This window comes from Micromys minutus, assembly GCF_963924665.1.
Source record: "Micromys minutus genome assembly, chromosome: 2".
In the NCBI taxonomy this organism is placed as follows: domain Eukaryota; kingdom Metazoa; phylum Chordata; class Mammalia; order Rodentia; family Muridae; genus Micromys; species Micromys minutus.
This window is the reverse complement of record NC_137971.1, coordinates 48,505,667-48,531,981: the sequence shown is the minus strand read 5'-3', so window position 1 is coordinate 48,531,981 and position 26,315 is coordinate 48,505,667. Positions and strand designations below refer to the sequence as shown.

At 49.0% G+C, this 26,315-nt stretch overlaps 1 protein-coding gene across 6 annotated transcripts; it reads left to right on the top strand.

The window, feature by feature from the left end:
- Window positions 1–1,232: 1,232 nt before the first annotated feature.
- Window positions 1,233–25,915, top strand: VPS37C (VPS37C subunit of ESCRT-I). Of its 6 annotated transcripts, none has more exons than XM_080912692.1 (6): window positions 1,233–1,358; window positions 15,590–15,800; window positions 18,551–18,649; window positions 21,758–21,929; window positions 22,676–22,758; window positions 23,878–25,915. In XM_080912692.1, the coding sequence occupies exons 3-6, from the start codon at window positions 18,557–18,559 to the stop codon at window positions 24,571–24,573; spliced, it is 1,044 nt and encodes a 347-aa protein (XP_080768818.1). In that variant the 5' UTR covers window positions 1,233–1,358; window positions 15,590–15,800; window positions 18,551–18,556; the 3' UTR covers window positions 24,574–25,915. The 6 variants fall into 6 exon arrangements, with proteins under 6 accessions (XP_080768818.1, XP_080768819.1, XP_080768822.1 ...); XM_080912693.1 differs by having other exon boundaries at window positions 1,250–1,358; window positions 15,620–15,800; XM_080912694.1 differs by having other exon boundaries at window positions 1,319–1,425.
- Window positions 25,916–26,315: the final 400 nt, after the last annotated feature.

Below are 26,315 nucleotides of genomic sequence, written 5' to 3'. Positions count from 1 at the left end.
AGGACTAATTAGAACTTGATTGTGGAGAATCGGGATGTTGCAGATACAGGGTCAGACTGTCTCATAATTATTGTTAGTCTCCTTCATAACCGTTGCTCACTTTCGTGCTTTCCCTCATATCAGTGTGATTCTCAGGCAAACCTTTGGGATGCACCTGACCCCAAAGCTAAAATGTAATCAAATAGTATCTCAGACCCAAGCAGAGATTTCTCCTAATTTCTCACTACCTATTGACCTGATGGTCCCAGAAATGTATCTGAAGAATGCCCTGTGTTTGCCTTGTTCTGCTACTTTACAAATTTCGCAGAAGCACTTCTACATTGGAACAGCTTATTTAAGGCAACCTGAATCTGTGTCCCATGTTATGGCCACTCTTACTTGGCTCAGAACAAAGTGTCTCTCATTCCCGTTGAGATGAGAGCTGCTTTGTGTGGACAGAAGTCAGAGTCAAGTGAAGGAGGAGGCCTTGCATGACACTGAGCCTGGTGTCACTAGGGTCTCTAGACTTCTCCTTGTATGACCCAGCAATTACTATTTTGCAGAGGCCAATTTGTGCTGGTCTCTGCCACTAGCAACACAAGTTCTAGTGCATAACATTAATAAAGAATGTATAACATTACTAAGATAAAACATTGGCATGGTTTTCTTAGGCTGGAAGCTCATCTCCCAGCATCCCCATAACCACTGTGGCCAAAGGGGAATGGCGGGCGTTCACCTCTCAGGGCTGGTTTGTTCCCATCCCTTCCTGGGGCTTGTCACTCTGGGGAGAATGAAGACGGATCAGGTCTGACGCTTACACAGAACTACCCAACTACAGATGACTAAGTGCAATCTAGGGTCCTGACAAAGGGTGACTTACAGGAGACCGACACAGAGCTGTTAGCAGGGTCTGAAGGGGACACTCAGGACCGCAGCCATTCTAGTTCTGGGGTCAAACTAAAAAGGAGTGTGCGCAGCAGGCCAGGGATACCGTGGTGTAAGACTAGCTCATTTGGACCCTCCCTTTTGAGATTCCATGCTTGTTTCTTAGGACACTCAGAGACTTATCAAATAAAGACAAGCAAGCAAGTCTGCGCAGACGCACTCGCAATGGGCGGAGTCCTACGGCGGGGGCGGAGTTAGGGGTGTGGCCTTTTCCGCGCGGGCGGGGCCGAGTGGCCTTCCGCGGGACCTGAAGCCACCAGCGTATGAGTGCTGGAATCGTGGCCACTCCGAGATCCACAAGGCAGGACGCCCGGGGCGCGGCGGAGGGACAGTGCGGCACGCTCCCGGCTGGACGCGGGAGGAAGAGGCGGGGCTCGTGGATCCCGGAAGTGTGGGCGGCGGCTGATTGCCCGCGCTGGCGGCGGCCCCCGTAGGTGAGCGCCCCTCCGGAGGGTCTCGGGCGGCGGCGGGCAGCGGCGGCCCCTACAGGGGGCGTTGCCGGTGAGCTCAGCGGCCCTCCGCCGGCCGGTTTCCTGGCCGAGGCCAGCTATTGGGCGCAATAAGCGCGTGACTCCCCGCGGGCCTGCGCCCCTATAGCAAGGTGGGAGGGATGGAGGGTGGGGGGCTGTCCTAGCCGGTCGCCTCAGCTCCGCCCCCTCCCACCTATCCGCTAACGCCACGCAACCCTTCACCTTCTGTAGGAGTACCTTGTGGTCACTGTGTTATTAAGGGCCTTTTTACCCCTTGTACGGTTTGGGAAACTGAGGCCTGTGTGTTTTCTGATTTGCCCCAGCGATATAGTGGAGTTGGAGGGACTCTGATTTTTGTCTTGCTGGCCTGTGTTTTTCCCAGGTTAGCAATAGTCAGGGGGTCTTCCCCTTTCTTCTGGATCCCGACTGTCTAGCATGGCTGAGCCATCCTTATTTCTGGGCCTTCCAGGTGTAAAGGACAGCAGTGTATGGTCCCAGCATGTGTCTGGTTCTGCTTTGTTTCTCCCCTCTCAGCCTGTTAGGGGTGTTCTTTCACCCTTTTTTTTTTTTTTTGGGTGGGTCAAGACATTCCAGCAGATGTGTTTGAGTTACTGGTAGAGTTGACTATAATCAGGGTCACATTTCTTGAGTCCAGCCTATACCTTGTCAATCAGATTTGGGCTGTTCACGTTCAGCCAAGGAGCCTCACAGAGTACAATGGTCTCTTCATTGCTCCCTGCCTATTATCCAGGTGTCTCTACCTATAGTGTGTCACTCTATATTCAGTGACTGTCAGCCCTGCAGCTAGAAATGGTGGTGATATTGGGACTTAGAAGGGCAAGCCTCTTCTTTGCTTGGGGCCCAGGGAGGGACCTGATCTGGGGAATGTGGAGCTGAGGGCTTCTGGGTGAAATAGGGTACTCTGAAATGAGTCTTTGTTCTTGGCTGTCATAGTGCCTAGAAAAGCCTTTTTCGTGAGACCGGCTTGGAAATCTGGACCAGTGCCTTTGTAATTTCCATTAAGTAGAAAACATGGTGGAGTGCTTCAGTGGGGCTGTTTGCTGTTGCTGTTTTGCCAAGAGGTAGTTCTGACTGCAACTGTGGCTGTCTTGTGCTGAGTACTGTTTTGGAGTGTTTTGAACTGGATACTGGATACTGGATACTGAGAACTCCTCTTGGTGACTGGTGACCCCAGTTTATAGAATTGGCTAGTATCAACTAGTGAGTGGCTGTTAGGACTTTTAACCCTCTTGTCTCTTTTCAAAGCAAATGTGCCTTTAACTCTAATACTGCCTTCCAGATGCCGCAGTGGTCCTAATGTGTTGGAGCTTAAGAATTACCTATGGTAGTTCTGGTTAAAAATACAGAGCCCCCATCTCTGGGAAGTCTTGTGATGTTTTCTGGCCAGAGCCGGGGGAGTTTGTTTTTAACACACACACTGACTGGGGGATTCAGATCTTAATGTGAATGTGTAGCTTTGCTGGGCCACAGGAGCTTGGACATGAGGTGGTTACCACTCAAGATTCTTATTGCCTTTTGCTTACTGCTTTGACATGTGTTAATGTGCCATTAAAAGGGCTTTGAGATAAGTAGCCGTATGACTCATTCCTGGACACTTTTGGCTCGTAGTAGTGGGGTTTTTCCAGACTGACCAATGAGGTCATTGAGGACCTGTATTAGGGCAGTTGGATTGACCGTGGGGGATGGGGGGTGTTAGAAGTTTCCTCTTGGGATCTGGAGTTCCTGGAAGGTTCGTAACTGCCCCTACCCAGCTTGCCCTGTGACTCAGGTTTCAGTGATGGCCACAGTCTTTAGTTGTGCAGGCTCTGGCATCTTGTTCCGTAAATCCCTCCCTTCACTCTCTCCCTTCCTGCCCTCCCTGGCTGTCTGGAAGAAGGTAGATATCAAACAGGTTTGCCTTGATTGAGCTGGAGTTGAGGCCCTGGGGCTTAGGATGGGCTACAGAAGGGAGTCTCCACTGTGAACCTCAAGGTAACTTCAGCTAGACAGGCCTCTTTGAAGACCTGTGAACGTTTTAACTCCCACAGCGAGGCATCTCCTCACCAGGTTCACGAGCAGCAGAGGGAGCAGGCTAGGATTGGGCTGTTACTTTAATTTCCTGCCCCATAAGCAACAGCTTTGCATTTAATATTTGTGTGAACCGAGGACCTAATGTGCTGCATACTTTTCTTGTTGCAGTGGTAGAAATACCTGTTCACAGTCCATCAAAAGGTGAAGGACATTATCCTGGTTCACAGTTCCGGACAGACCGTTGTGGGAGGGAGCAGTGGTGGCCGGAGCTTGAGGTGGCTGATCTTACTGCATCGTTGTCCTCAATCAGAGGGCCGAGGACACTGCTGCTCAGCTCAGGCTCTCCTTTTGTTCAGTCCAGGGCCTCAGCCTTCGATGCTGCCCACAGCTGAGGTAGGAAGGCCTCCTTCGATTAAGTGCCTCTCCATAATCCCTCACAGACCTGCTGAGGGGCTGGTCTCCTAGGTGATGAAAGAACCTGTCTCATTGTCAAACCACCAAGGCTACTTTTTATTTTATTATCATTAGACGGGGCCTTAATGTAGGCCAGACTGGCTTTGACTTGCTCTGTAACAGAGGAACCTTGAACTTCACTTTCCTGCTTCCACCACCCAAGTGCTGGGGTTACAGGTGTCTCACCACACCTGACTTAATGTAGTGCGTGGGAATGAGCACTTTACCAACGGAGCCAGGCCTTAATTTAAACTTTTAAATTTGCCATGGCTCGTGTTGTGTCTCAGGATGTGGTATATCTTGGCAAATGTTTTAGGGAAACTTCAGGAAAAAAGTGTGTCCTGCGGTTGCGTGGAACATTCTATAAATTTCAGTGGTCAAGTCCAGTCTGTTGGGAGTAGTGCTAGTCACTTGTTTTCTGTGCCCTTACTGTCTTTCTCTTGTCATTGAGGGAGGGCAGTTGCACCTGTTACCAGTCTGTTGAAGCGAGGGCTCTTTTTTCTCTGTGTAGATGGAGACTAAGAATGAGCCAATCTAACTAGCTCGCTTTGTGTGAACTGCTCTGAGCTTGGGGCCCTGGTATTCTTTATTCTTAGGATTATAGCTTTAGATAAGAGGCCTAGTGCCCAGTGTCTTGTCTTACAGCTCTTGTCAGGGTATAGGGAGGGACCCTTAGCTCTCAGCATTATCTCTCTGAGCTGCTTCTCAGCAGAGGCCACTAACTAGCAGCTCTTGCTCTTCCACTGTCCCAGCTCCCTGTGTCTCTTGCCTTTTGTAGTTTCTGTTCATCTTGCTCTTCACAACTCTTCACCTTCTGCAATCTGCTCTCCAGTGCCACCTGCCCAGCACGTCCATCTTTGTTCTCAGTCTCTGTTCCTGGCCACCTGATAGCTGCTGTTGGGTGTGGGAAGCTGGCAGCCCTGGGAGTTACTTGTTCTTCGAGCAGTCAGCTCAGCTCCCTCTACTCTTGGGCAATCAAGAGTGCTGCAAGGAAGTTTTCTTGGGACCTGTGCTTCAGCATTCAGGGACAGTACAGGGAGCTAGAGAGTCTTAGCTGGCCAGTCAGTCTTACAAACTCACTAGCTGTCCCAGGTTGAGACAGAGCTCCTCCCTGACTACGTTGAGGATTTTGAAGTCTAGAGTAGTAACCATGGTCTTTGCTATCTGAAGAGCATCCTTGTGCTGACGTAGCTTCAAGAAACCAAATCCTCCAAGTAAAGCCTTTGTTGGGTAGTGGCCTTGACAGTTGTATGGTTCCCTTTGGCCAGAGCAAAGTCCTTGGGGAGTGACTGTGTCTGGCTTGGGTTTCCTCTGGGAGATTGAAGTCTTAGCAGCCAGAGGGGTTTTTAACAGCTTGATTGACAGTTTACAGAATTGTAGGATCCGTGGCTAATAGATTGGCAGCTTATGCAATTTTTATGAAAATGGGGGTTGCTTAAGCTGGCTAGTGGAGGAGGCCACAGTGTTCTTGACAACTCTCTTCTCAGTCTGGGAGTCAGGGAAGATTTCCATCTCTGTCCTTGTCCAACTTAGGGCAAGTTGTTTAAGTACCACTCTGGGCAATTGCATCTGGAAGTGCTGGGAAGAAGGGTCTAGTGGTGGCCAATTAAATCCTACTTATGTCTGACAGCTTCTATAATTTAAAGGGGGAAAATGACACTTCTAATAAAGATCTCTTATAAGATTCTATTTACTGATTTTTCTTTTTTGAGACAGGGTATCTACATAGCCCTGGCCATCCTGGAACTCACTATGTAGATCAGGCTGTTCTTGAACTCATAGCTATCTATCTGCCTCTGCCTCTGTCTCTTAGATGCTGGGATTAAAGGAGTCTCCCACCATGCTCACAAGTTTTGTGTTTGAAGTTAGGGGTTAGTGTAGTTGACCAAGACTGCCAAGGAAGCCTGCAACTCAGTGACAAAAGCTGACGTTTAGAAAGTGGACAGAGTACTTAAGCAGTATTTCTCCAAAGAATATCTGAATGCTAAAAGTTCCTAAAAAGATATGTGTATATCATTAGTCATCAGGAAAATGCAAATTAAAATCCTAGTATCACACTGGTTTACTTGCTGGATGACCAGTAAACATAGGAAAAAAGCCTGGGTGGTGGCTCAGTCAGTCAAGTGCCTCACTTAGCAAGCATGAGGACCTGAGTTAAGATCCCCAGAACCCATGTAAAGGCTCAGCATAGTAGCATAAGCCTTTGCTGGTAAGATGGAGTCAGGAGACTCTCTGAAGCTCATTGGTCAGCCCATCTAGCCAAATCAGTTAGCTTCAAGTTTACTGAGAGAGCCTGTCACAAAAAACAAAGATGAATAGAAAGAAGATGCCCTAGTCAACCTTTGGCGTGTACACATACACACGCACACACTAATAAGAATACATATCACATTTATCATATACTCACACACATATGCACACCAATAGGAATATACATTGCACTCACCATACACACGCACATGAGTCACACATTAAATAAAACTAGGAAACAAGTGTTAGTGAGAATGTGGAGGACCGAAGGCTGTGTGTGTTTTGTGGGAATGTGCAGCACAGTGATCCCGCAGCCGATCACTGTATGACACAGCAGTTCTGTTTCTGTATCTGCGCAGAAGAAATGAAAGCAGGCACTCAGGCAGCCATCTGTGCATGAACATAGCAGCGCCGTGCCCCTTGCACAGTGTTCATGAACAGGAAGGAGAGTGACACGAATGAAGAACCAGAGTCCCACAGTCTTACATGGTTGCAGCTCAGAGACAACGTGCTGTGTGTACTCTGATGCCTAGGGAAGAACAACATTTTGTTTTGTTTTGGTTTTGAAACAGGGTCTCACTGTGTTTCCAGGCTGCAATGTCTACCTCAGCTTCCCAGAGCCCTGGGACTCCAGGCATGAGCCGTCACACCTGACTAGACTAGTCAGGTTCATTGGTGGTAGCCAGGGTCAGGACAGGGAAAAGAGGTGTTAGTATTTAATGGTGCAGGTGTATTGACGTGGGGTCATGGGAAGTTCTGGAGACAGATGGATAGCGATGGTTGTATCACCAAGTAAATGTATCTAAATGGCAAAAACTGCACACTTCAAAATGGCTTAGTGCAGTGGTTCTCAACCTTCCTAATGCTGTGACCATTTGACACAGTTCCTCATATTGTGGTGACTCTTACTGTATAACTATAATTTTGCTACTGTTATGAGTTATAATGTAAATGTTAAAGGGGTCCCGACCCACAGGTTGAGAACCATTGGCTTAATGGGTAAAGGCATTTGCCTCCGAGTTTAATGATGACCTGAGTTTAATTCCCAGGATCTACTTGTTGGGAAGAGAGAACAACTCTGGCAAGTTGTCCTCTGGTTTTTAACACATGTGATGTGGCACCCATGCACCCATATGCATCCACATATTATAAATGAATGAAAAAAATTAAAATGACAAAATGATAGGTTTTATAAATATTACAATTAAAGATGGAAACTTATGGCATGACTTTAAAATCTTACAAACTTTTAATATTGAAAATGGATTTATTACAGGCAGCACACAGAAGGGTGTGTCTTTAAAAAAATAAGTCTCAGAATTATTGCCTTTAAATTTTTAAAAAAAATTTATTTTATGTGTGTGGATATTTTACCTGCATGTTTATCTATATACTGCTTGTGTGCTGGGTGCGAGAGTTACCTGGGCCTAGAGTTACAGATGGCAGTGAGCTGCCGCGGGGGTGCCAGGAACTGAACCTCTTAACCATTGAGCCATGTCTTCCACCCTTGAAGTTGCCTTTTAATTGGGGTGTTTAGACCACATTCCTGTGAGATAGATTCTTGCTGCTTCTTTCCCACCAACCCCACAGTCTTTGCTCTTCTCTCCCATTTTTGTGATTTCTTAGGCGCTGAGTAGTTCTCACAGCCTCCTTGTGCTTCTGTGTTGGCTTATGACACAGGAACACTTCTTTTTAGCAGTTGCTTTAAAGCTTATACAGTGTGTGCTTTTCATTTGTCACAGCTTGTCTCAAGGGCCCTGTGCCTCTACCTTCAGGCTTGAACCTTGCCTGTGTCTGTGTCCCTGTTGGTCCTTCCCCCACCCTCCCATCCTCCCTCCCATCCTGCTTCATGCTACAAGTCCCATAGTGCTTTGCACAGTTGCATTGTGAGGAACATAAAACAGAAAGGACTAATCTTCTGTTTTTTGTTTGTTTTTTTTTTTTTTTTTGCTATTCTGTGTTCCTCTATGCTGACCTGGAGCTCCATCTCCTTGTGTGCTCCTTCTGTCTTGTGGATTTCTTTGAACATTGCTTGTAGACTGTCACTTGATGGATTCTTTCAGCTTTCGGATGGCTAAGGGAAGCCTTTGTTTTTTCAAGAAGCCTCCCCAGGCCGGGCCTCTCAGCTCTTTACAGAAGCTGCTCCATTGCTTCATAGGCGCTGTTTGCCGCCAGTCTTCTGTTCTTTTGTTCTTGATGTTTCCTTCCCCACCTCTGGCTGATTTCTTGTCACTAGGCTTCAGCAGTTTATTTTTCAGTTATTGTATAGATGTTTGAGGTACCAGGCATTGAACTTTGGGTTCACATACACTAGGCAAGCATTCTACCACTGAGCGAGTCCTCGTGCAGCAATTTAATTGTATTGTGTTCAGCCTACTTTTCTTCATGGTTCTCATTTGGGATTCATTGTGTTTTTCTGGATCTGTGGCTTAAAGCTTTTATTTCCAGCCATTAATTCTTAAAACTGTCGTTTCATCCCTATCCCTTTCTCTCTTTGGGGGCTTCCATTATATGCACTGAATGCTTCCAGGTATCCCTCAGAATTCCTGTTCTTTCTCTCTTATTTCCTCTTCACGGTTCATTTCAGTAGTTTCCGTTTGCATTGTTTTTTTTTTTTTTTTTCCTGCAGAATCTAATCTAATGTCTAGTTCGATATAATTTAATCTCATACAGTGTTGATTTTTGCTGTAGAAATCACCTTTTCTCTTCGCATTTACAGTTCAAATCTATATTTCCTGTACTCAACCTTTTAGAACCCATTCTTCTTGAGCATACCAAACATAAATTGTGTATCACATGAAATATGGTTGCTGTGTTAATATCTTTGCTTGCTAATTCTGTTACCTATATATTTTATGGGTCTATTTTTATAAATCTTTTTAAAAGGATTTATTTATTTATTATATGTAAGTACACGGTTGCTGTCTTCAGACACACCAGAAGAGAGCATCAGATATCATTACAGATGATTGTGAGCCACCATGTAGTTGCTGGAATTCAAACTCAGGACCTCTGGAAGAGCAGTCAGTGCTCTTAACCACTGAGCCATCTCTCCAGCCCTATGAGTCCATTTTTATTGGTTGCTATATATCCTGTTTTAGTCTTTCTGTGTTAAGTTCTGATTGGAGATCAGATGTAAGTTTTACCTTGTTGGATATTTTATTTATATGCATTTGTCTTATGTCTTAGGGTTGGTTGGGGGTATGTATATTGTTACTAGAAACAGAACCTTGAAAGCCTGCTTCTAAGCTTTGTTAACTGAGATCAGACAGCTCTTACAGCAGAGCTAGGTTTTCCCCACTCATTACACATCCAGAGGTAATGTCTTCTGTGGTGCTCCAATAGGCTGTAAACACAAGGTCTTCCCACATATGCCAGCCACACTAACACTGATTCTCTTGAGTGGGGCTGGGTGGGACCTGGGGATCCTGTGCATTTTTGGGGTTTCTTTCTATGTAACTCCTATCCCCATGGTTCTCTGTCCTATGAATGCTGGCACCCTTGGTTTTCTGGACTCTCAATCCCTCTTCCCAACTCCCTATGCCATCTTGAAGTCTGTAAGAATAAGAAAGCTGGGGGTAACTCTAGAACTCACTTTGTCCTGCTTCCCTGAGCATCATTCTTCTAGGCTTCCCAATAGCCAGTATTTAAAAGTGATTCAGCATTTATGTTATCTAGCCTTTTAGTTCTTTGAGGTCATGAGAGAGAGAGAGAGAGAGAGAGAGAGAGAGAGAGAGAGAGAGAGAGAGAGAGAGAGAGAGAGAGAGAGAGAGAGAGTGTGTGTGTGTGTGTTATGGTAGGGGAACTACTCTGAAAGTTGAAACCCCTTAGGTACTCGTTGGTGTCTGGTTCTGCATTTGGGGATGCAGCTGTGAGGAGAGGCAGAGAGCTCAGTTTCTTACTGGGGAACTGAGCTGTTTTGTCACAGTAAATGCAGCATGGTGTTTACATAGAACCATAAAAGGGCTTGGATTCTTTAGGAATGATCAAGGAAAAACTTTATAGAAGTGTGATATTTGAGGGATAAGTAGGAAAAAAAAGCAGGGCCACACATACTGTGAATTCCTTGAGGGCTAATATTATTTACCGAGTGACTAGAAGTGTGTTTCTGTGCTGGGAGAAGGTTAAGCATGGAGAGTTGGGGTGAGCAGAGCAGCCCGTGGGTGCTGGAGGACCCAGGGCTAGAAGGAAAGGGAAGTTCAGGGTCAACGGACCATCATATGTCAAGCTAAGGGGCACAGGTTTGAAACAGCAGGGCACTAGGGAGCCATGGGAAGTTTCATAGCAGGGGATTGAGAACTAGAGTATCCCCCTGGGGTTTTTGAGGTGGAAGAGGGCTGAGTCCTTTGGAACCCAGGGAGGAGCTTCTGGAGAGGCTGGCTCGTGACATTTGCCACCTTCTAGCTTTGATGATGGCCTTCGTGGTCCTTCCAGAGCCAGGTGGGTATGAGGAAGCTTTCACACTGCTTCTTGTTTTCTGTGCCTCCCTCTCCTGTTGTCCTTAGTGGACCGGTCTGCCTTTTTATGACTCTGCTCATCCCAGAAGTTCCTGGGGCTGGTCTTGGCACCAGAGAGCAGGTTTTGCAGCCACTGCATATCTTTTCAGCCTGGGATAGCCACCTACCACCATCCTGTTGTTGTGGACTTGGAACAGAGGTACCTTGTGACCCAGGCCTGACCTCCATCTTACTCTTTCTGTAAGGGATGATAGACTGTCTGCTCAGCTTGCTCTGTGTAGCCTAGAGGTGAGGGATGGGAGGATGGACAGCCACCTTCACAGCTTTTAGAGACAGTGGTTAGGACATAGCAGAAAGGAAGGAAGGAAGCCTGTGTGTGGTCATTGAGCACAATTTTCTTTCAACTCTGAGCCACAAGTTAAGGAAGGAAGAGAAGGAAGAGGCCCTGCCAAGTGGCTGGGTGTCTCATTCAGAAAGTCTGAAGGCCTGGCTGTCTATTCAGACATCTGTTTTATGGCAGTTCTATTGATTGATGATGAATGCTATTGATCTGGTCAGATCCAGTCATCCGGTTCCATCACTGTTGACAGATGATGTCTCTGGAGGAGTCCAAGTGCCTGCTTTTAGAGGAACTTGGGAAGTGCTGAGTGGTAGAGGTATGATTGTGTGACCGTATGACTGAGCACTGTGCCAGCCTAGCCATGGTGAGCCTTGTCCAGTAGCAGGGCGGTAGACCTTTCAGGTCCAACGTATTTCATTCTTTCTAAAGCCCCCTCTAAGGGAAGAAACTATGGCACAGGGAGATTGCATTCCCTGCCCAGACTCCCCAGCCAGTAAAGGCTGTTAGCTTCCCAGATGTTATGTCTACCCCACGGAGCTGAGATCTGGGTGAGGAATGGCTCCGGGTGATGTGGCGCTAAAGTCGGCCCTGACTGTGGCTTTAGCCTCAGCACTGGTAAAGCATTGCAGGCTTTATATTGGGCTTGCTACAGTTTGTGTTCTGTTGGGTTTTGACATACTCTAACAGGCACTGCACTTTATAGTAAGTAAACCATTCTTTATTAAGTTTCTTCCCAGAGCCAGACACTGGTTTACAGTCATGGAACCAAGACATATGTGCTTAGCCTGGTGTGGACCCCTCTTTGTCCTACTGAAGATACCACAGCCAAAAGGAAGTAGAAGAGTGGGGCTTGGGGTAGTGCAGGTCAGTGTCAGCAGATGGAGGAACTTAGGACAAGTCTCCAGGCTTCTTCCAGCTTCAGGCAAGAGAAGGGAAGTGGTAACTGGCTCCAGAGAAGCCAGAGGAACCCAGAAGGCTTAGAGAAAGATCCATCCAGAGGGCCTGAACAGTGATGGCGGGGAGGAGGCTCTGGAGGTGGAAAATCATCTTAGAGCCTGTGGCAAGGCAGCAGAGGTTGGATGATGCTCTTCAGAGACCCAGAACCACCCCAACTGAAGGAAGCAAACTTGGTGGTTGGGCGTTGAAAGTGAGGCCCATTTCTGGCCTGAAGTGGCCTACTGAGTGAGGTATTGGGGATGACTTTGAGAAACTGATGTAAATAGTAGTTGCTGGAGGGAGAGAGAACCTTGGGTTGGGTGTCTCAGCAGTGCAGGAGGATCCAGCAGGTTTGGGAGAGATCTCACTAGCACACAGGCTGGGCCATCAGTGGAAAGTAAGGAGTCTGCCAGGGACTTAGCCTCTGGAGCTTGCCTTTTTGGTGGGGTGCCCAGCCAGCTAGTGACAGCCCAGGTATGGGCAAACCTGGGTGATACCAGAGGTCATTCTGGAGGCCCCACACTTGGCTCGGGGAGCTGCTCGCTCCCTCCAGCAATGCCCTACGCTGGGCCCTGCTTCAGGCTAAGTAGGGGAGTTGTCAGTAGGCATAAAGAACAGTGGGCTAATTGTGTAAATATTTACATGGAAGGCGCAGTATCTTTCACAAAGCCTTATCCTGAGCAATTACATTCCATGCCTGATGTGTCTACATGCTTTTATTTGCAGACTTGTTCTTGTGGACTTAGTTCGAATTGATGTGGAGCCAGTTCGAGGAAGCCACACCTGGTTGCTCTGCTCTGATGCGACCTAGCTGGGGGCCTGGCAAGGCTGACAGGCAGCATTTGTAACCCTGGGTGTGAACGTGTTGTGTGTTGAAGTTACTGTGTCCTGACTAGCGCCTTTAGAAATAGTTTCATTCTCATTAAATCCTTCCAGCCTCGTGTTGATGGCAGCATCAGAAAGGAACAGCTGAGTAAGTCACCAGAAAAGTTCAGCGGATTCAAGTTTAGATGTGTTTTGCTCTGATCTCTTTTGGGGACCCTTCACACTTGAGGGTGGGGAGGAGCCTCCTGCCCCGATCCTAGCATTGCCTAGAAAAGAGTGAAAATCTGGGCAGGCAGGGTGGGGTCCAGCAGGTTTGTTGCACAAACCTGGTGACCTATTTGTTCCCTGGGACACACATAAGAATGACACTCCAGGAAGTTGTCGTCTGACCACTCTCCCACTTGCACTAATTTATTTACACTAATAATAAAGTTAAAAAAAAAAAAGCAATGAAGATTAGGTTGGGGGTGTCTCAGAAGTCAAGCTCTTTCCTAACTTGATGATTCATTTTGGTTTTCATTCTGATGGGATTTAGAATTGTCCCAGGAACAAATTTTTGGGTTTGTCTGTGAGGAACTATTTAGATGAGGTTAATTGAGCTGGGAAGATACATCCTAAATGCGGTAGTCCCATCTCGTGGTCCTTGGTGTGGATGCCTCATGCTCTTGCCAGCATACCTTCCTACCCACATGGACTATGGAGTGTGAGCCAGGAGCCCTCCTTCCTGAAGTGTGGTGTCAGGTATTGGTTTCAGTGGTGACATAACTAACACACCTAATTGGGGTGAGGCCTTTGGTCCCATCCTCACCACGGTAGAAATGGCAATGATAACTAAAGCCCTTCCCCCAGAGTATCTCTTCTATGGCTTATATTCCAACTTTTCAAATCACTGGGAAGATCAGTTCCATGATGCTGGGTCTCCCCCGGGACTCTTATACTTGGGGCCATGGCTGGCGTCATTCTAGGAACAAGAAGTGGAGCAGGTGAACCAGCGTTTCTGCATTAAGCACCAGGATTAGGAACGTTTCCAAGGCAACAGCAGGTATTCTTGCTATTAGGGGTAGGTCAGACCTAGTTCCCTGGAGCATGCACTTTGTAGGTTGCTATGGTAGCAGCTTCTTCCCATGCTCTTAGTAGATGGAGGGCTTTATGAGAAACTGAGGGGCATCACCTCTTGCAGTGTGGTATTAGGCTGGCAAGTGAGGGATGGCTGCTGTGGTGAGGGGAGGATGAGCCTCGTCACAGGGATGTTAGGATTTGGTATTCTTGTGCCTTCTCCCTGAGCAGTTCTTCAGTTGCCTCTGCTGGGGGCTGGTGTGTGGCCAGAAATAACACTCCAGTTGGCTTAAATCCACTGGTTCTAATCTGGTTTACGGCCTCACTATCTGGGTCATATTGTGCTGCCGTTATTCAGAGCCTGTGGAATGGTTTGTCAAGATATGAAGTCATGAAAAGAAGGTGAAGCCAGCAACAGCGTGGACGGCAGCAGTCGACAAGACCTAGGCCATCATTTTGTCACTGTGTTCCCATCCCACCCCCACCGGAGCATCAGAGCATGTGGCATGGCTTGGGTCTCCCTCCTTTATAAACTTTTGTTCATGGTCACCAAAGGGCATGGTGTCAGTTTTAGGTTACAGACCACAGCCCCTGGGTTTTGTGTCCCACCCCAAGTGGGACCAGCTTGTAAACTGAGCATTGCAGCTTTCCCAGGGAGCTGGCAAGCCTGCAAGCCCCCACTCTTCTGCATTTGAGTCTAGTGTGGGGCCAGGGTCCATGGCTTTAAAAGGGTTCCCGGACCTCATTCCATGCTTGGCCTCTGACTTGTGGGCCTGGCCTTCACCCATGACTGTAGTTGAGACCTCTAGTGAAGGTGAAGACTGCAGAGGAGGCAAAAGTTAAACAAATAAAAGGTCAGTGCAGGCTACAGGAGCCCATTTTCAACCCCTACTGCGAAGGCGCTGTTACTTTCTGATCATCTCTGCAGAGGTGTCGGTGTCACCTCTGGGAGACCTGTTATCCTGTTGTACCTGTGACACCGAAGCTGCCTCACCAGCTCCCAGCTCCCCTCCAAGATTCTGCAGTGCCCCACAGGACCCGCCCAGCATGAGCACTGGCCTTTGCTGCTCTGAGCTCTGGTCCCCCACCTCCCTGCCACTGGCTTCTTCACTGGTCTGCACCTCATGCCTCTCCTTTACCTGTGTTCATGCGTTTCTGAGGACTTACTGCTTTTTTTTTAAAAAAAGGCGTTTTAGAAACAAACGGAGTTCCAGAAGAGGGAGAAGATAGTTTTTTTTGTTTATATATTTCTCTCTGCCCCATGATATGGGACAGCATTGGTCTTGGTATACAGTAATTGCTCAACAAATGTCTGTACCTTAAAGAGATGATGGACATGAAGGAAGGCTTGAGTGGGTGGGAAGCTGGGATGTTCTGCTTCTGCACCTTGTTGAACTTGTCCTGGCTGGCCTGGTGTCTCTCTTCTCTTCCTCCACCCTTGCTTGGCAATTTCTGAGTTGCCTCTGAGCAGGTCTGTGAATGCCCAGGGCTTTACCCGTTCTCACATCTCCCACTTCCCTTCCCCCAGCAGCCACTCCACTGTCCTCAGGGAACCATCCAGCATCTCAGTGCCACAGTGGTCATGGGAAGGGAAGTCTATCAGAGCCCTGGCACCAAGGCCTGAGGAAATTGGACTTGCCAGCCCTCTAGAAACAAAAGCCTAAGGACTTGGTCCCTAAATAATGTGTCATAAGCCCTGCTCCCCACCCCCACCCCTGTGATACCCCTATGACACCCCTGGTCATTCTACCATGTTGACTGGTTGTTGGGAGTTAGAAGTTGGTAGCAGCAGAGGCCCAGCCACAGGGCCACGGTTTTAAGTTTTTCTTTCTCACCTTCCCAAACAGTGGCCCTGAACAAGTGCTTATTGCTTTCAGCCTCTCTGGGTGGCTCTGAAAAGCAGGTGATATCTGACTTGTGAGAGACCAGCTCCTGTAACATCCAGTGGGTGATGCTGTGAGAGTTGTCACAGAACAGCCTGTGCCTGCTTGGACAAGGGATGTACTACTGCTACTAGGAACTCCCACTAGCCAAGAGGCAGGAACAGCAGCCACTCAGGTAAGCCTGTACTGTTTTGTGGGCTTGTGATCTCTCCCTTATGGCTTGGTCTTCATTACACTCTTGGGGCAGAGAAAGTGTCAGAGGAAAACATCAGAAGGCTGCCCCAGGGACTCTCAGCTCCGCTCAGGGCGTGCTGTATGGATTTCTCTGTGGGGAGAGGTCCTGGCACTGCTGGGGTTGCTACACACGGTGCTGCTACCCAGTTGTGTGTGATTAGCCAGGTACCATCCTACCAGGCTGCCAGTGTCTCCTGCACTTGGCTCCAAATGCAAGAACAGCAGGCACCAGGCTTGGTGGGTGGGGCTATGCCCAGTGCTGTTGTGGCCCAGCAAGTTCTTGGCTCAGCCACACTAGAAGCCACCATGATCCTGCATAATTTCTGTGGTGTTGAAATCTTTGGCCAGCATTTGTTCTTGTGCTGAACTCGTGCGTTGTGTCACTGAGCCTGTGAGGGAGGTGCTGCCATTTGGTCCATCTCCTAGATGAACCTATGGCTCCGGGAGCTTCCACTTGGGTGAGGACATAGTGGTGACAAGGTGGCAGACCTGGGCTGTGCTGGATCTGCGTTACTAAGCCTGGACTCCGTGCGTTTGGGTATTTTAAAATCTTCTATATTTTTGAGACTGACTTGAACTATGTAGCCCATGCTAGCCTTGAACTACCATCCTCTGGCTCCTACTTCTCTGGAGTCCTGGGATTTCAGATTTCATCCCTGTACTGTGCCAGGGATGAAACCAGGGTTACATTCTTGATCGGCAGATAGGCACTCTACAAACTGAGTTACATTCTCGGGCCTTTTGTGATTTTTATTTATTTATTTATTTATTTATTTACTTATTTACTTACTTATTTATTAAGGCAGCACTCATAGAGCCCGGCTAGCCTGGAACTCCTAATGTCAGTCTTTCAAGTGTTGGGATTAAGGGTATAGCGGGTCCTGTTTGCCACAGTTACAGTCGGGTTTAGGTGGAACAATATTGTTTCTCAGAGGTTTGGTCCAACACAGGGTCTCTTCTCCTCTGTTCTGACTTCTAGACCTGAGTTTGGAGTAGCAGTGTGAGGTGTAGACAGTGAAGGGTGGGAGTTTGGTTTCCTTCCTTTTGGGTCTTTTCATTATGAAGAATTTCTCTCTAAGAATTTCCTTCCTTCCTCTGACTTAATTGTGTGTGTGTGTGTGTGTGAGAGAGAGAGAGGGGGGGGGAGGGAGCGGTGTTCATATATGTACAGATTCATAGACATGTGCATGCATGCATATGTGGGTCCAAGGTTGATGTTAAGTCTTCCTTTATCACTCTCTACCTCTCTGTTTAACCCAATGCTCACCACAGTGGGCTAGTCTGACTCCAGCTGGCTCCTACATCCCCTGACTCTTATCTTTAGAGCACTGGCCTTAGAGGTCAGCAGCCATGCTGAGCCTGAATTTGCATGGTGTCTGGGAGAACAGTGTAGGTTACACTGTAGTATGATGCCTAGAATCTGTTGGTCCTGCACGATGTAACAGGTGTGGAGTTATTTCCTTTCTTAGACCTGGGTTTCTGGGCTCAGTCTCAGCCTATTGGTGCTGAGGCTCAAGTGGGGTGGGCTTGCACCTCATGATGCCTTGCTAAGCTTATTTAGAGGCTGGGCAGTGTGGAGCCTTCAAGGGATGATGGCTGGCGGTGCTCCCCACTTTAAGTAGCTCCTCATTAGCAGGTAGCCACACTGCTTGTTCTTTAAACCAGGATTCTTGGAACATGAAAGGAGACAGGCCAGGCCTAAGCCAGGATGAAGACCTCAGCAAAGGGAGCTTGTCATTATTGCTCATTACCTTTTCTTTTCACCCAGGGATGGCAGTCTCTTACCATGACAGATGGAGAAACTGAGGCCCAGAGAAGGTGGCTTCTGTCTGTCACCTGGCTCTTAGTTCCCAAAGGCCTTCTAGGCCGAGTCATCACCATGGCTCCCAGGCAAGCTCTAACAAGGGTAGAGGGCCCTTAATCTTGCAGAGCTAGAACCTTCTGGAAACTAGCAACCTTTACAATAAGAACACTCAGCACGAATGCTCTAAAACACATCTAGGAAGGATGAGAGAACATAAGCATGGAAGGTTCTGTCAGCAGAAAGGCCATTCCTGGTGTGTTTGCTTCCTGCTGGCTGCTCCCAGGCTTGTCTGTGACTTGTTACACAGATGACAAATGGCCTTTGGGACAGTGACTGGGGGAAGACTGCTGACCCCTGCCCTGTCAGAGCAACTTTCTGCCTGGATCAGTTGTTTTTTTCCTCTTCTGACTGCCCATGATGATTTCATTTCCTGTTCGAGCGAGGGCATAGATGTGACAGTTGCCTTCTGTGACATATGGTGAGGACTGCCGTTGCAGGTTACCTGGGGAGACTTGAGGTCATAGAACACTAAGTATAACAAGCAGGGACGTAGCTGGGCCTATGCAGTTGAGGCCTGTAAAGCCCTTTGGTGGGGGATGGGGATGGGTGTTTAGATCAGGTTCAGACAAAAGTAGTCATGTACCAAGGTCCAGGGCCAAATTTAGTCTGTATCCCTGCAGCCTGGCCCCTCTCATCTTTTCCAGTCTGCTCCATGACATCTAGTGCTGTGGCTGCCAACTAGGTTTACAGATTTCTCATCTGTCTTAGGGTTTTGGGGGGCAGAAATGGCTGGGGCTTCATCACTGTGTTTCCAGGGACCCTCATGTCTCCTGTGGAGGGACTCCAGGTGACTTTTTCTTAAACTGGGTATTGCTTTGTGTTTGCAGGAAAAGATGGAGGGGCTGAAAGACAAGACCCTGCAGGAGCTGGAGGAAATGCAGAATGATCCAGAAGCCATTGCCCGGCTGGCCTTGGAATCTCCTGAGGTACAGGGAGGCTGGCAGACGCTGTTGCTGCTTCTTTTTTCTCCTCCTCTTCTTCCTCCTCCTCTTTCTCTCTCTCTCTCTCTCTCTTTTTAAGTAATTAGTCACTTAAGACCCTTAACAAATTTATTTATTTTACTTTGTGTGTGTTTGGGTGTGTGTGAGAGAGAGAGACGTATGTATGAATGTGCACCGGGTGTATACAGGAACTCAGAGAGGTCATCAGAAGAAGGACTCCCTGGAACTTGAATTGCTACTGTGAGCCGCTGTGTGGGTGCTAGGAATTGAACCCTGGTCCTCTGTAAGAGCAATCAGTACTTTTAACTGCTAAGCCATATCTCCAGCTTCACTTAAGGTCTTTTAAATTTTATTACATTTATTTAAGTGTGTTTGCATGTAGTTTGTGTGTGTGTGTGTGTGTGTGTCTGTCTGTGTGTGCCAGGTATAACTCGCAAGAAATGATTATTTCTTTCTACCATTAGGGCCCCAGAGATTGAGCTTATGTTGTCAGCTTGGTGGCAAGGGCCCTTACCCACTGAGCCATCCCACCCACCCTGCAACCACTTGTCAAGAATTCGTGCTTAGCAAGAGCTTGAGCCAGATTCACCTTGTGCAGTGAATTTTACCTTGGCTTTTACTAGAGGAGCCCTGAGGTTTCAAGCCAGGGCCTGGGTCCTCTGGGAGCCCAGGGAATGATAGGAGTGCTGGGTCCATCTTGGACTAGGACAGCCAGGCACCCAAATGGCTCAGGAATCTTCACATTGTTCCAGCGTGGGTCTAGAGAGAGCTCTCTGGTGCATTAGAGAGAGGGGCTGGGGGTGCCCATCTTTCCCACCTGTGATATTCTCACTCATGTTTCCCACTGCAGCCAGCCCCCCACCTCTCAGCTTCCAATCACTGGGTCCTTACAGGAGTAAGCACCATCCCGCTGTCTTTACAGAGCTTGACTTGGCCGTCACTGTCACTATTTCCCGTGACCTTCCTGTGAGCTGGAGGTCAGGTGGCTCAATGTGGTCACCCAGTTAGAAATACCCACAGGTGCCCCCAGAGTATCTGTAGCTGGTCATTGTCCTGGAAGCGTCTGTTTGAGGGAGGGAAGGGAGGACAGGTAATACTGGGGTCCTCTGATTGCCACTCATGTGTGCCCTTTTTCCTGAGGGGCAGATGTGGCATGTGTTCTCTGAATGCACCGTGTTAACAGGATGTTGTTCAGTGACATCGCAGTCATCCCTGCTTCAGGCTTCTCTGCTGGATTGGCCATGACTCAGGGTTGGGGTAGAAAGACCTCCTTGCAGGCAGGGAGTAGGAGAGGTCTTTGTGTGACTCATCTCAGAATCCTGAGGAAAGGTGACCTTGTTTCAGTGACACAGGAGTAAAGTCACGTACAGTCTGAGTGTCCCTTATCCCAGATTCTTGGGATGTAAGTATTTCAGATTTCATGTGTCTTGGATCTTGAAATAATTTGCATAGTTTTACTACTACTACTACAAAGAAAACATGAATTCGGAGACATTCTGAAATCCAGAACAAGAGTGTCACTGAGAGGTGTCTGCTTCTTAAGATTTTGTGTTGTTGGATGTTTGCCATTAAACTCCATGGGTCTCTTCTTTTTATTGTGTCCTATCTCTGTGCACACACATACATGTGCATGCATGCCACATCACAAGTGTGGAAGTCAAAGGATAACTTTCAGGAGTTAGTTCTCTCCTACCATTTGGGGCCAAGGGTTCAAACACATGTCAGTCAGGCTTAGCAGCAAGCACCTTTACCTACTGAGCCATCTTGTTAGCCCCAAGTATTTCTCCAGTCAGCAATGAGCAACAGAATATTAAGGGGATTCCCAAGCTTGTTCCTGAAGGGAGTGGAGCTCAGCAAAACCAAGTTCGTACCCAGCTCTCGTTCACTGCTTCCAAGCTGAGCAAGTCGTCAGCCCTGTGGAAAAGCATAACCCCTGTAAATGTAAGGGATGCAGCTTCCTGGCCAAAGGACAGATTGGACCTTCTGGTGTAACCATGTCTGAGCAGTTGAGTTGAATTCTCGGAGGTGAAAATACTGTGGGACAGACAGAAACCAAGTAGGACGACTTAGTCTTTCAGAAAGTCTTTGGCTGGCTGGCTGTCACAGTGGTAAGGCAGTTTGTGTCACTGTGGGGCCGTGAGGATAGCCGGCAGAAGAGAAAGGTGGTTGGGAGTGTTCATCTGTGTGGAGAATGAGCACAGGGTCTACAGCGTGGGGAGTCCAGGGAGCTGTGGGACTCACTGGCCTATAAGGGTGTTCGTAAGACATGGGCTCAAGGGCTGGGAGAAGTGGAACTGTGTAGACAAGCCTCAGAGGATGGTACAGCATGGATGTCATGCTTCAGATGCAGGGAAAAGCCATAGACATATATGTAAGGATGCCTAAGGGTATGTGGCCAGGAAGGACAGGCCCCATACTAACAGTTGGCCACACAAGTGCCCTTGGCTTTTTTTCTTTACTTTTTTAACATTGTCTTTTTTTTTTTTTTTTTTTTTTTTTTTTTGACTGACTGGCAGTTAAATAGGGGCCTGAATGAGGGCTCAGTAGTGCTGGCTAGGGAAGCATCCTCAGCAGAGGGCATTGATGGACTATCTATAGCTCTGTGGTCTGTGTTTGTCCTGCTCCAGTGTCTTGAGCTACCCCAGGACCCTGCCTACCATGACATTTCTAGCTTCTGGTCTGACCTGGGCAGCCCGTGTTCTCCCTAGCAGCCTTTCATGTGGACGCATGCATACTGTGTGTGTTCACATGTCCTTTGCACTTGGGGCTAATGATGGGGACTCTGGGTTTCATCCCTCTCTCTAGAGTGGATCTTCTCCCTCACCTGTGGCCTGCACAGCACAGAACCACTTGCAGGTGCTTGTCTGTTGGGAAGCTTTGGGTTGTTGGTTAGCTTTGGTGCCTGCTCCCCATGTGCCATTCTCACAGGCTCTCTTGATCAGGATGAGGTGAGGCACTGGGTCACAATGCCTGCCCTGCGTAGCCTTTAAACCCAGGCTCCTGTGACTGGATGAGGGCTGGGCCAGGAGCGCCCCCTGCTGGAGGCTGACCAGTTACACATAAGCTTATTGTCTCTTGTCCTGCTTTCCTTAGGTCCAGGATCTGCAATTAGAACGTGAGATGGCACTGGCCACCAACCGGAGCCTTGCAGAGCAGAACCTGGAGTTCCAAGGTCCACTGGAAATCAGTCGCTCTAACCTCTCAGACAAGTACCAGGAGCTGCGGAAGCTTGTGGAGCGGTGTCAGGAGCAGAAAGCCAAGCTGGGTAAGGACGGCTGAGCACAGACAAGCACTCTGGCCACCTCCCCTGCTGACTGACACTTCTGTTCAGGGAGGATGATACCCAGAAGAGGAAAGGGCCAGCAGCCATTGTGGCCACTGTGCTTCCTGCTGTGGGCAGCGTACTTTGTGTGGTTTTATGTGACAATAAGCAAAGGTGTAGGTACTATGTTAGTCTGCATGTTTGAGTATTTATGTTGTATTGTATACCCTGGTGATATTGTTTATAGTATTAAAAATGGCCTGAATTTACTATTTCTACAGAAGGGGAAAACAAGGCTGGAGCGGCTCAAGGGCTTGCCTGAGGTCATGCCACTAGAGTTGGGTGGAGATGGAATTTGCAAGTTTACCTTTAACAGCTGAGCATCTCTCCTGCCTGGAATTGGGATTTGATTGTAGGCAGCCAGGACCTTTCACTGCCTCTGCCAATTTATCCCTGAGCCTTGCACAGCTGGCCTAGGCCTGTAGAGGTAGGAAGGCTTCCTGGATGGCAGTGCCCACGGGGAGCTGCTTGGCCAAGACCTGAGCTCTGTCCTTGAGCTTCTCTACTCAAGATGGTGAATATCCGCATGAACCAAAAGGACCCCACAGAACCAGCTGCAGGGACTCTAAAGTGGCCCTGGTGTGACTAGGCCCCAAGCACACAGGGCATGTCACATGTCTTTCCTGAAATCAGCATCCTCGGCTTTAATTAAAGCAGCACTTTTGAAATGTCAACCTCTCTCCTTCCAGAGAAATTCTCCTCAGCACTGCAGCCTGGGACCTTGTTGGACCTTCTGCAGATCGAAGGCATGAAGATTGAGGAGGAGTCTGAGGTGAGGTGGGGAGTGGCATCCTAATCCCTTGAGCAGGGTAGTGGCCCTTGGAGCCAGAGCTCAGGGGAGAGGGTTCGGAGCGTAGCCTGAGTAGATGGCGGGGGAGCAGTGGTGGACATACTTTGGTTGCAGCACAGTATAGGAACTCAGTCGGAGCCACTGGTACACACTTGAAACCTCAGAAGCTCTCGCTTCTGTAGACGGTACTGTTTTTCCTGTCCATAACGTCTATGACAATCCATAATGTATAAAGCAGGCTCAGTGGGAACTTAAGAACAGTGACCACAGGCTGGGGAGGTGGCTCAGCTGGTAAGTGCTTGCTGCACAAGCATGCCAACCTGAGTTTGATCCCCACACCATATAAAAAGCCAGTGCTTGTCTTTCCAGTGCTGGAGGAAGAGACAGGCAGACCCCAGGCGGTCTAGCTGAACTGGTGAGCTTGTAACAGAGACGGTCTAGGAAATACGGTGATCAGTGCCCAAGGAGTGGCACCTGAGGCTGGTCTGTCAACTCCAGATGTACCTGTGTGCGTGTTCACCCTTACTCATGTGTATTCACACATGCAAACACACACACAAATGAACAGTAAGGAATAATAGAACAGTTATAACATTTTATATCGAAAGTTACTTAAAGCTTACAGATTATTTCTAGAATTTTCCATGCAGTATTTTTGGATCATCAGAGAATCTCTAGTATCTGAAATAATGGTTAAGGGGCTTTACTACCCCAGGAACCCAGTTGAATCAGGAATGGGTGACTGACAGGAAGCCCCAGGGAACTCACACACCCAGATGGGGGGTGGTACAGAGCTAGGTCCCTGCTCCTGGGCCCTCTCTGCTGTCTCCTCCCTCTGGAGGTGCCTTTTATCTCAGTGAACAGAGGTTTGGGTGCAGCACAGGGGCCAGCATACAGGTCACTAGCATAGGCCCAGGTGTAGAACAGACAGACTTGTGACCACCAAGAACCTGGCACAGTGCTGGGTAGAGAGGCAGTGTGACTATGGAAGACATGGTCCTGCCGTTAAAGAGCTGCCATTCTGGTGAGGGAGTCACTCTGAATGGGGGCCAGGGAAGGCTATGGAAGGCCTCTGTTGTCAACAGTTCTTGTGTCCTGTAGGCCATGGCTGAGAAATTCCTGGAAGGTGAGGTGCCCCTGGAAACGTTCTTAGAGTCCTTTTCTTCCATGAGGACACTGCTGCACCTGCGTCGAGTCCGCGTAGAGAAGCTCCAGGATGTGGTGAGGCGGCCTCGAGCTTTGCCGGAACTAGCTGGAGATGCCCCTCCAAAGCGCCCACCACCCCCACGCCCAGTGCCCCAGGCAACACCCCCAGAGACTGAAGAACAGACTCCACAGCCCTCTGGAGTGCCTCCGTACCCTTTGCCCTACAGCCCATCCCCAGGCTTGCCTGTGGGCCCTACAGCCCAGGGAGCCCTGCAGCCAGCCCCCTTCCCTGTGGTGGCCCAACCTTCCTCCTATGGTGGGCCTCTGGGTCCTTCTTATCCATCACCTCAGCCAGGACCCAGGGCCATGGCAGGTTACTCTTGGTCTCCACAGAGGAGTGGCCCGCCCCGGCCGGGCTACCCTATGGCTCCACCTAGCACCTCTGGTCCAGGATATCCCTTAATGGGAAGCCGAACTCCGGGTCCTGGTTATCCTCAACAGTCCCCCTACCTCCCATCAGGAAGCAAACCTCCCTACCCAACACAACCTCAGCTCCCAGGCTTCCCAGTGCCCCCTCAACCTCCATATCCTCCTGGGACAACCCCTCCCTATGGCTTTCACCCTCCAGGACATGCCTGGCCTAGATATTAGTCCTGGTCTGTGTCCACCTTCTTCCTTCTACCTGCACCACAGTCTTTGGCCTCCATTTACTGAGATTTGAGGTTAACACTGGACGTGGAGGTGATGCGTCCTCAAACCTTGGGACACACAGGAGCCTCTAGTTGGAAGCACACAGGCCTCCTGAAAGGCCCTGAACAGATCAGCACGAGTCCTTCTGGGAGCTCCTTCTGCCAGGGACTGGCTCAGCACATCCCAGGCCTGGTGGGAGCCCAGGGCTCTCTGTGTCTGCATGAACGGGTGTGTTCGTGTCTGCACAGCTTCCTGTGCCTGATCCCTGACGGCTGAGCCAGCGCAGGAGGATGTTGATGGCAGGGTGGCCCTGGGTCTCAGACCTGCTCATCCAGGCTGTCCCTTGGAACTTGGTGTGTGTGATGAGGAACCACATGCCAAGTGATGACAGAGCTCTGTCTGTCCAGTAAGGACGGTCTATCTTATTTACCACAGTTGGGTTGTAGGAAAAACCGGGACTTCGCACCCTGAGAGCCTTATTATAGCTGCTGTGCCAATGTCAAGCAAGTGTGTCCTATGTGCTGGCAGGGACCACAGCAGCAGTGGTATGGTGAGAGAGCTGGGGTTGCCAAGGGAGACCCAGGCCTCAAGTTGTATGGTTGGATGTCCTGGGGTCACCCTGCAGCCCCTCGCAGGAGTGGAGGACCAGGGTTACCTCCCAGCCACTTTTCACTCCTGGGGCCCCCCACTTCTGGCTCTTCTGAGGGTCACCCACTCCTCCACTCCTTTAGTGCCTTGAATTTTATTTGCTGGCAGCCTCTTTATCTTGTGTACTTCCTTCCTTCTTCCAGTGTCCCTGCAGAACAGACACCAGATCTACCCTAAAGAACGTCCCCATGGTGCTTCCCAGACATCATCACTACATTGGGGGTGGTTTCTCTACACTCTCTCACTTTCAGAATGTAAAGGGTAGGGACTGTGAGTGTAGCCCCAGCACTGAATGGGGCCGAAGCCTGTGCAGTAATAAAAGTGACTACACTATACTAATTGTTGCAGCAGATGATGCATGTGTGGCTGGGCCAGATGTGAACCAGGTCTCAGGGTGGACCATGGAGCTGCTATGGGTTAGGAAATTGTATGTGCCTTGAAACATCCCCTGCCTGGATACCCAGCCTCTGATGGGCCAGGGTGCTGGGGGTCAAGGAGGAACCCCATCTTCTGGTGCCACTCTGCCCACAGGCCACGGTGCGTTACCAATCTGCTTGCTTCTCCTAAGTTATTTATAACGTGGAATCACTAATGGAGTCTGTGGTAGACTGCTGCTGAACTGGATGATGACCGCCCATTGGTTTGTGCAATTGCCATAATAAATGCTGATGAGTTCCGTGGTGTGTGTCGTCTCTGATAAGTTTGAGAGCAGATGTGCCTACTTGTGGGGCAGTGACATCTGCAGCCTTAGTCTATAGAGTCCATCTGTGGCCACCTCCTGATTCCCCCACTTCTAAGGTTTGGCTCGTTCTATTGGAGCCTACAGTGCTTGCTTTGTTCTAGGCTACATGCATAGCCACTCTGTTCCACCAGGGGGCACCAGTGCCTCAGTACAGGTTGGGAGGTAAGTCTTCCTGTCACCTGGTGAGCATGGTTATGGTCTATCCATTTTCTAAACCAGGAGAGAGAGAGAGAGAGAGAAAGGGAGAGGGGGAAAGTGGGAGAGGGGGAAAGAGGGAGAGGGGGAGAGAGACAGACACACACAGGGAAGCTGA

Excerpts from the sequence above, each read along its gene's own strand:
- VPS37C (XM_080912691.1), top strand. Across the intron at positions 18,650-21,757 it reads TGGCCTTGGAATCTCCTGAG|GTCCAGGATCTGCAATTAGA; the intron begins GTACAGGGAGGC and ends TGCTTTCCTTAG. Across the intron at positions 22,759-23,877 it reads AGATTGAGGAGGAGTCTGAG|GCCATGGCTGAGAAATTCCT; the intron begins GTGAGGTGGGGA and ends TGTGTCCTGTAG.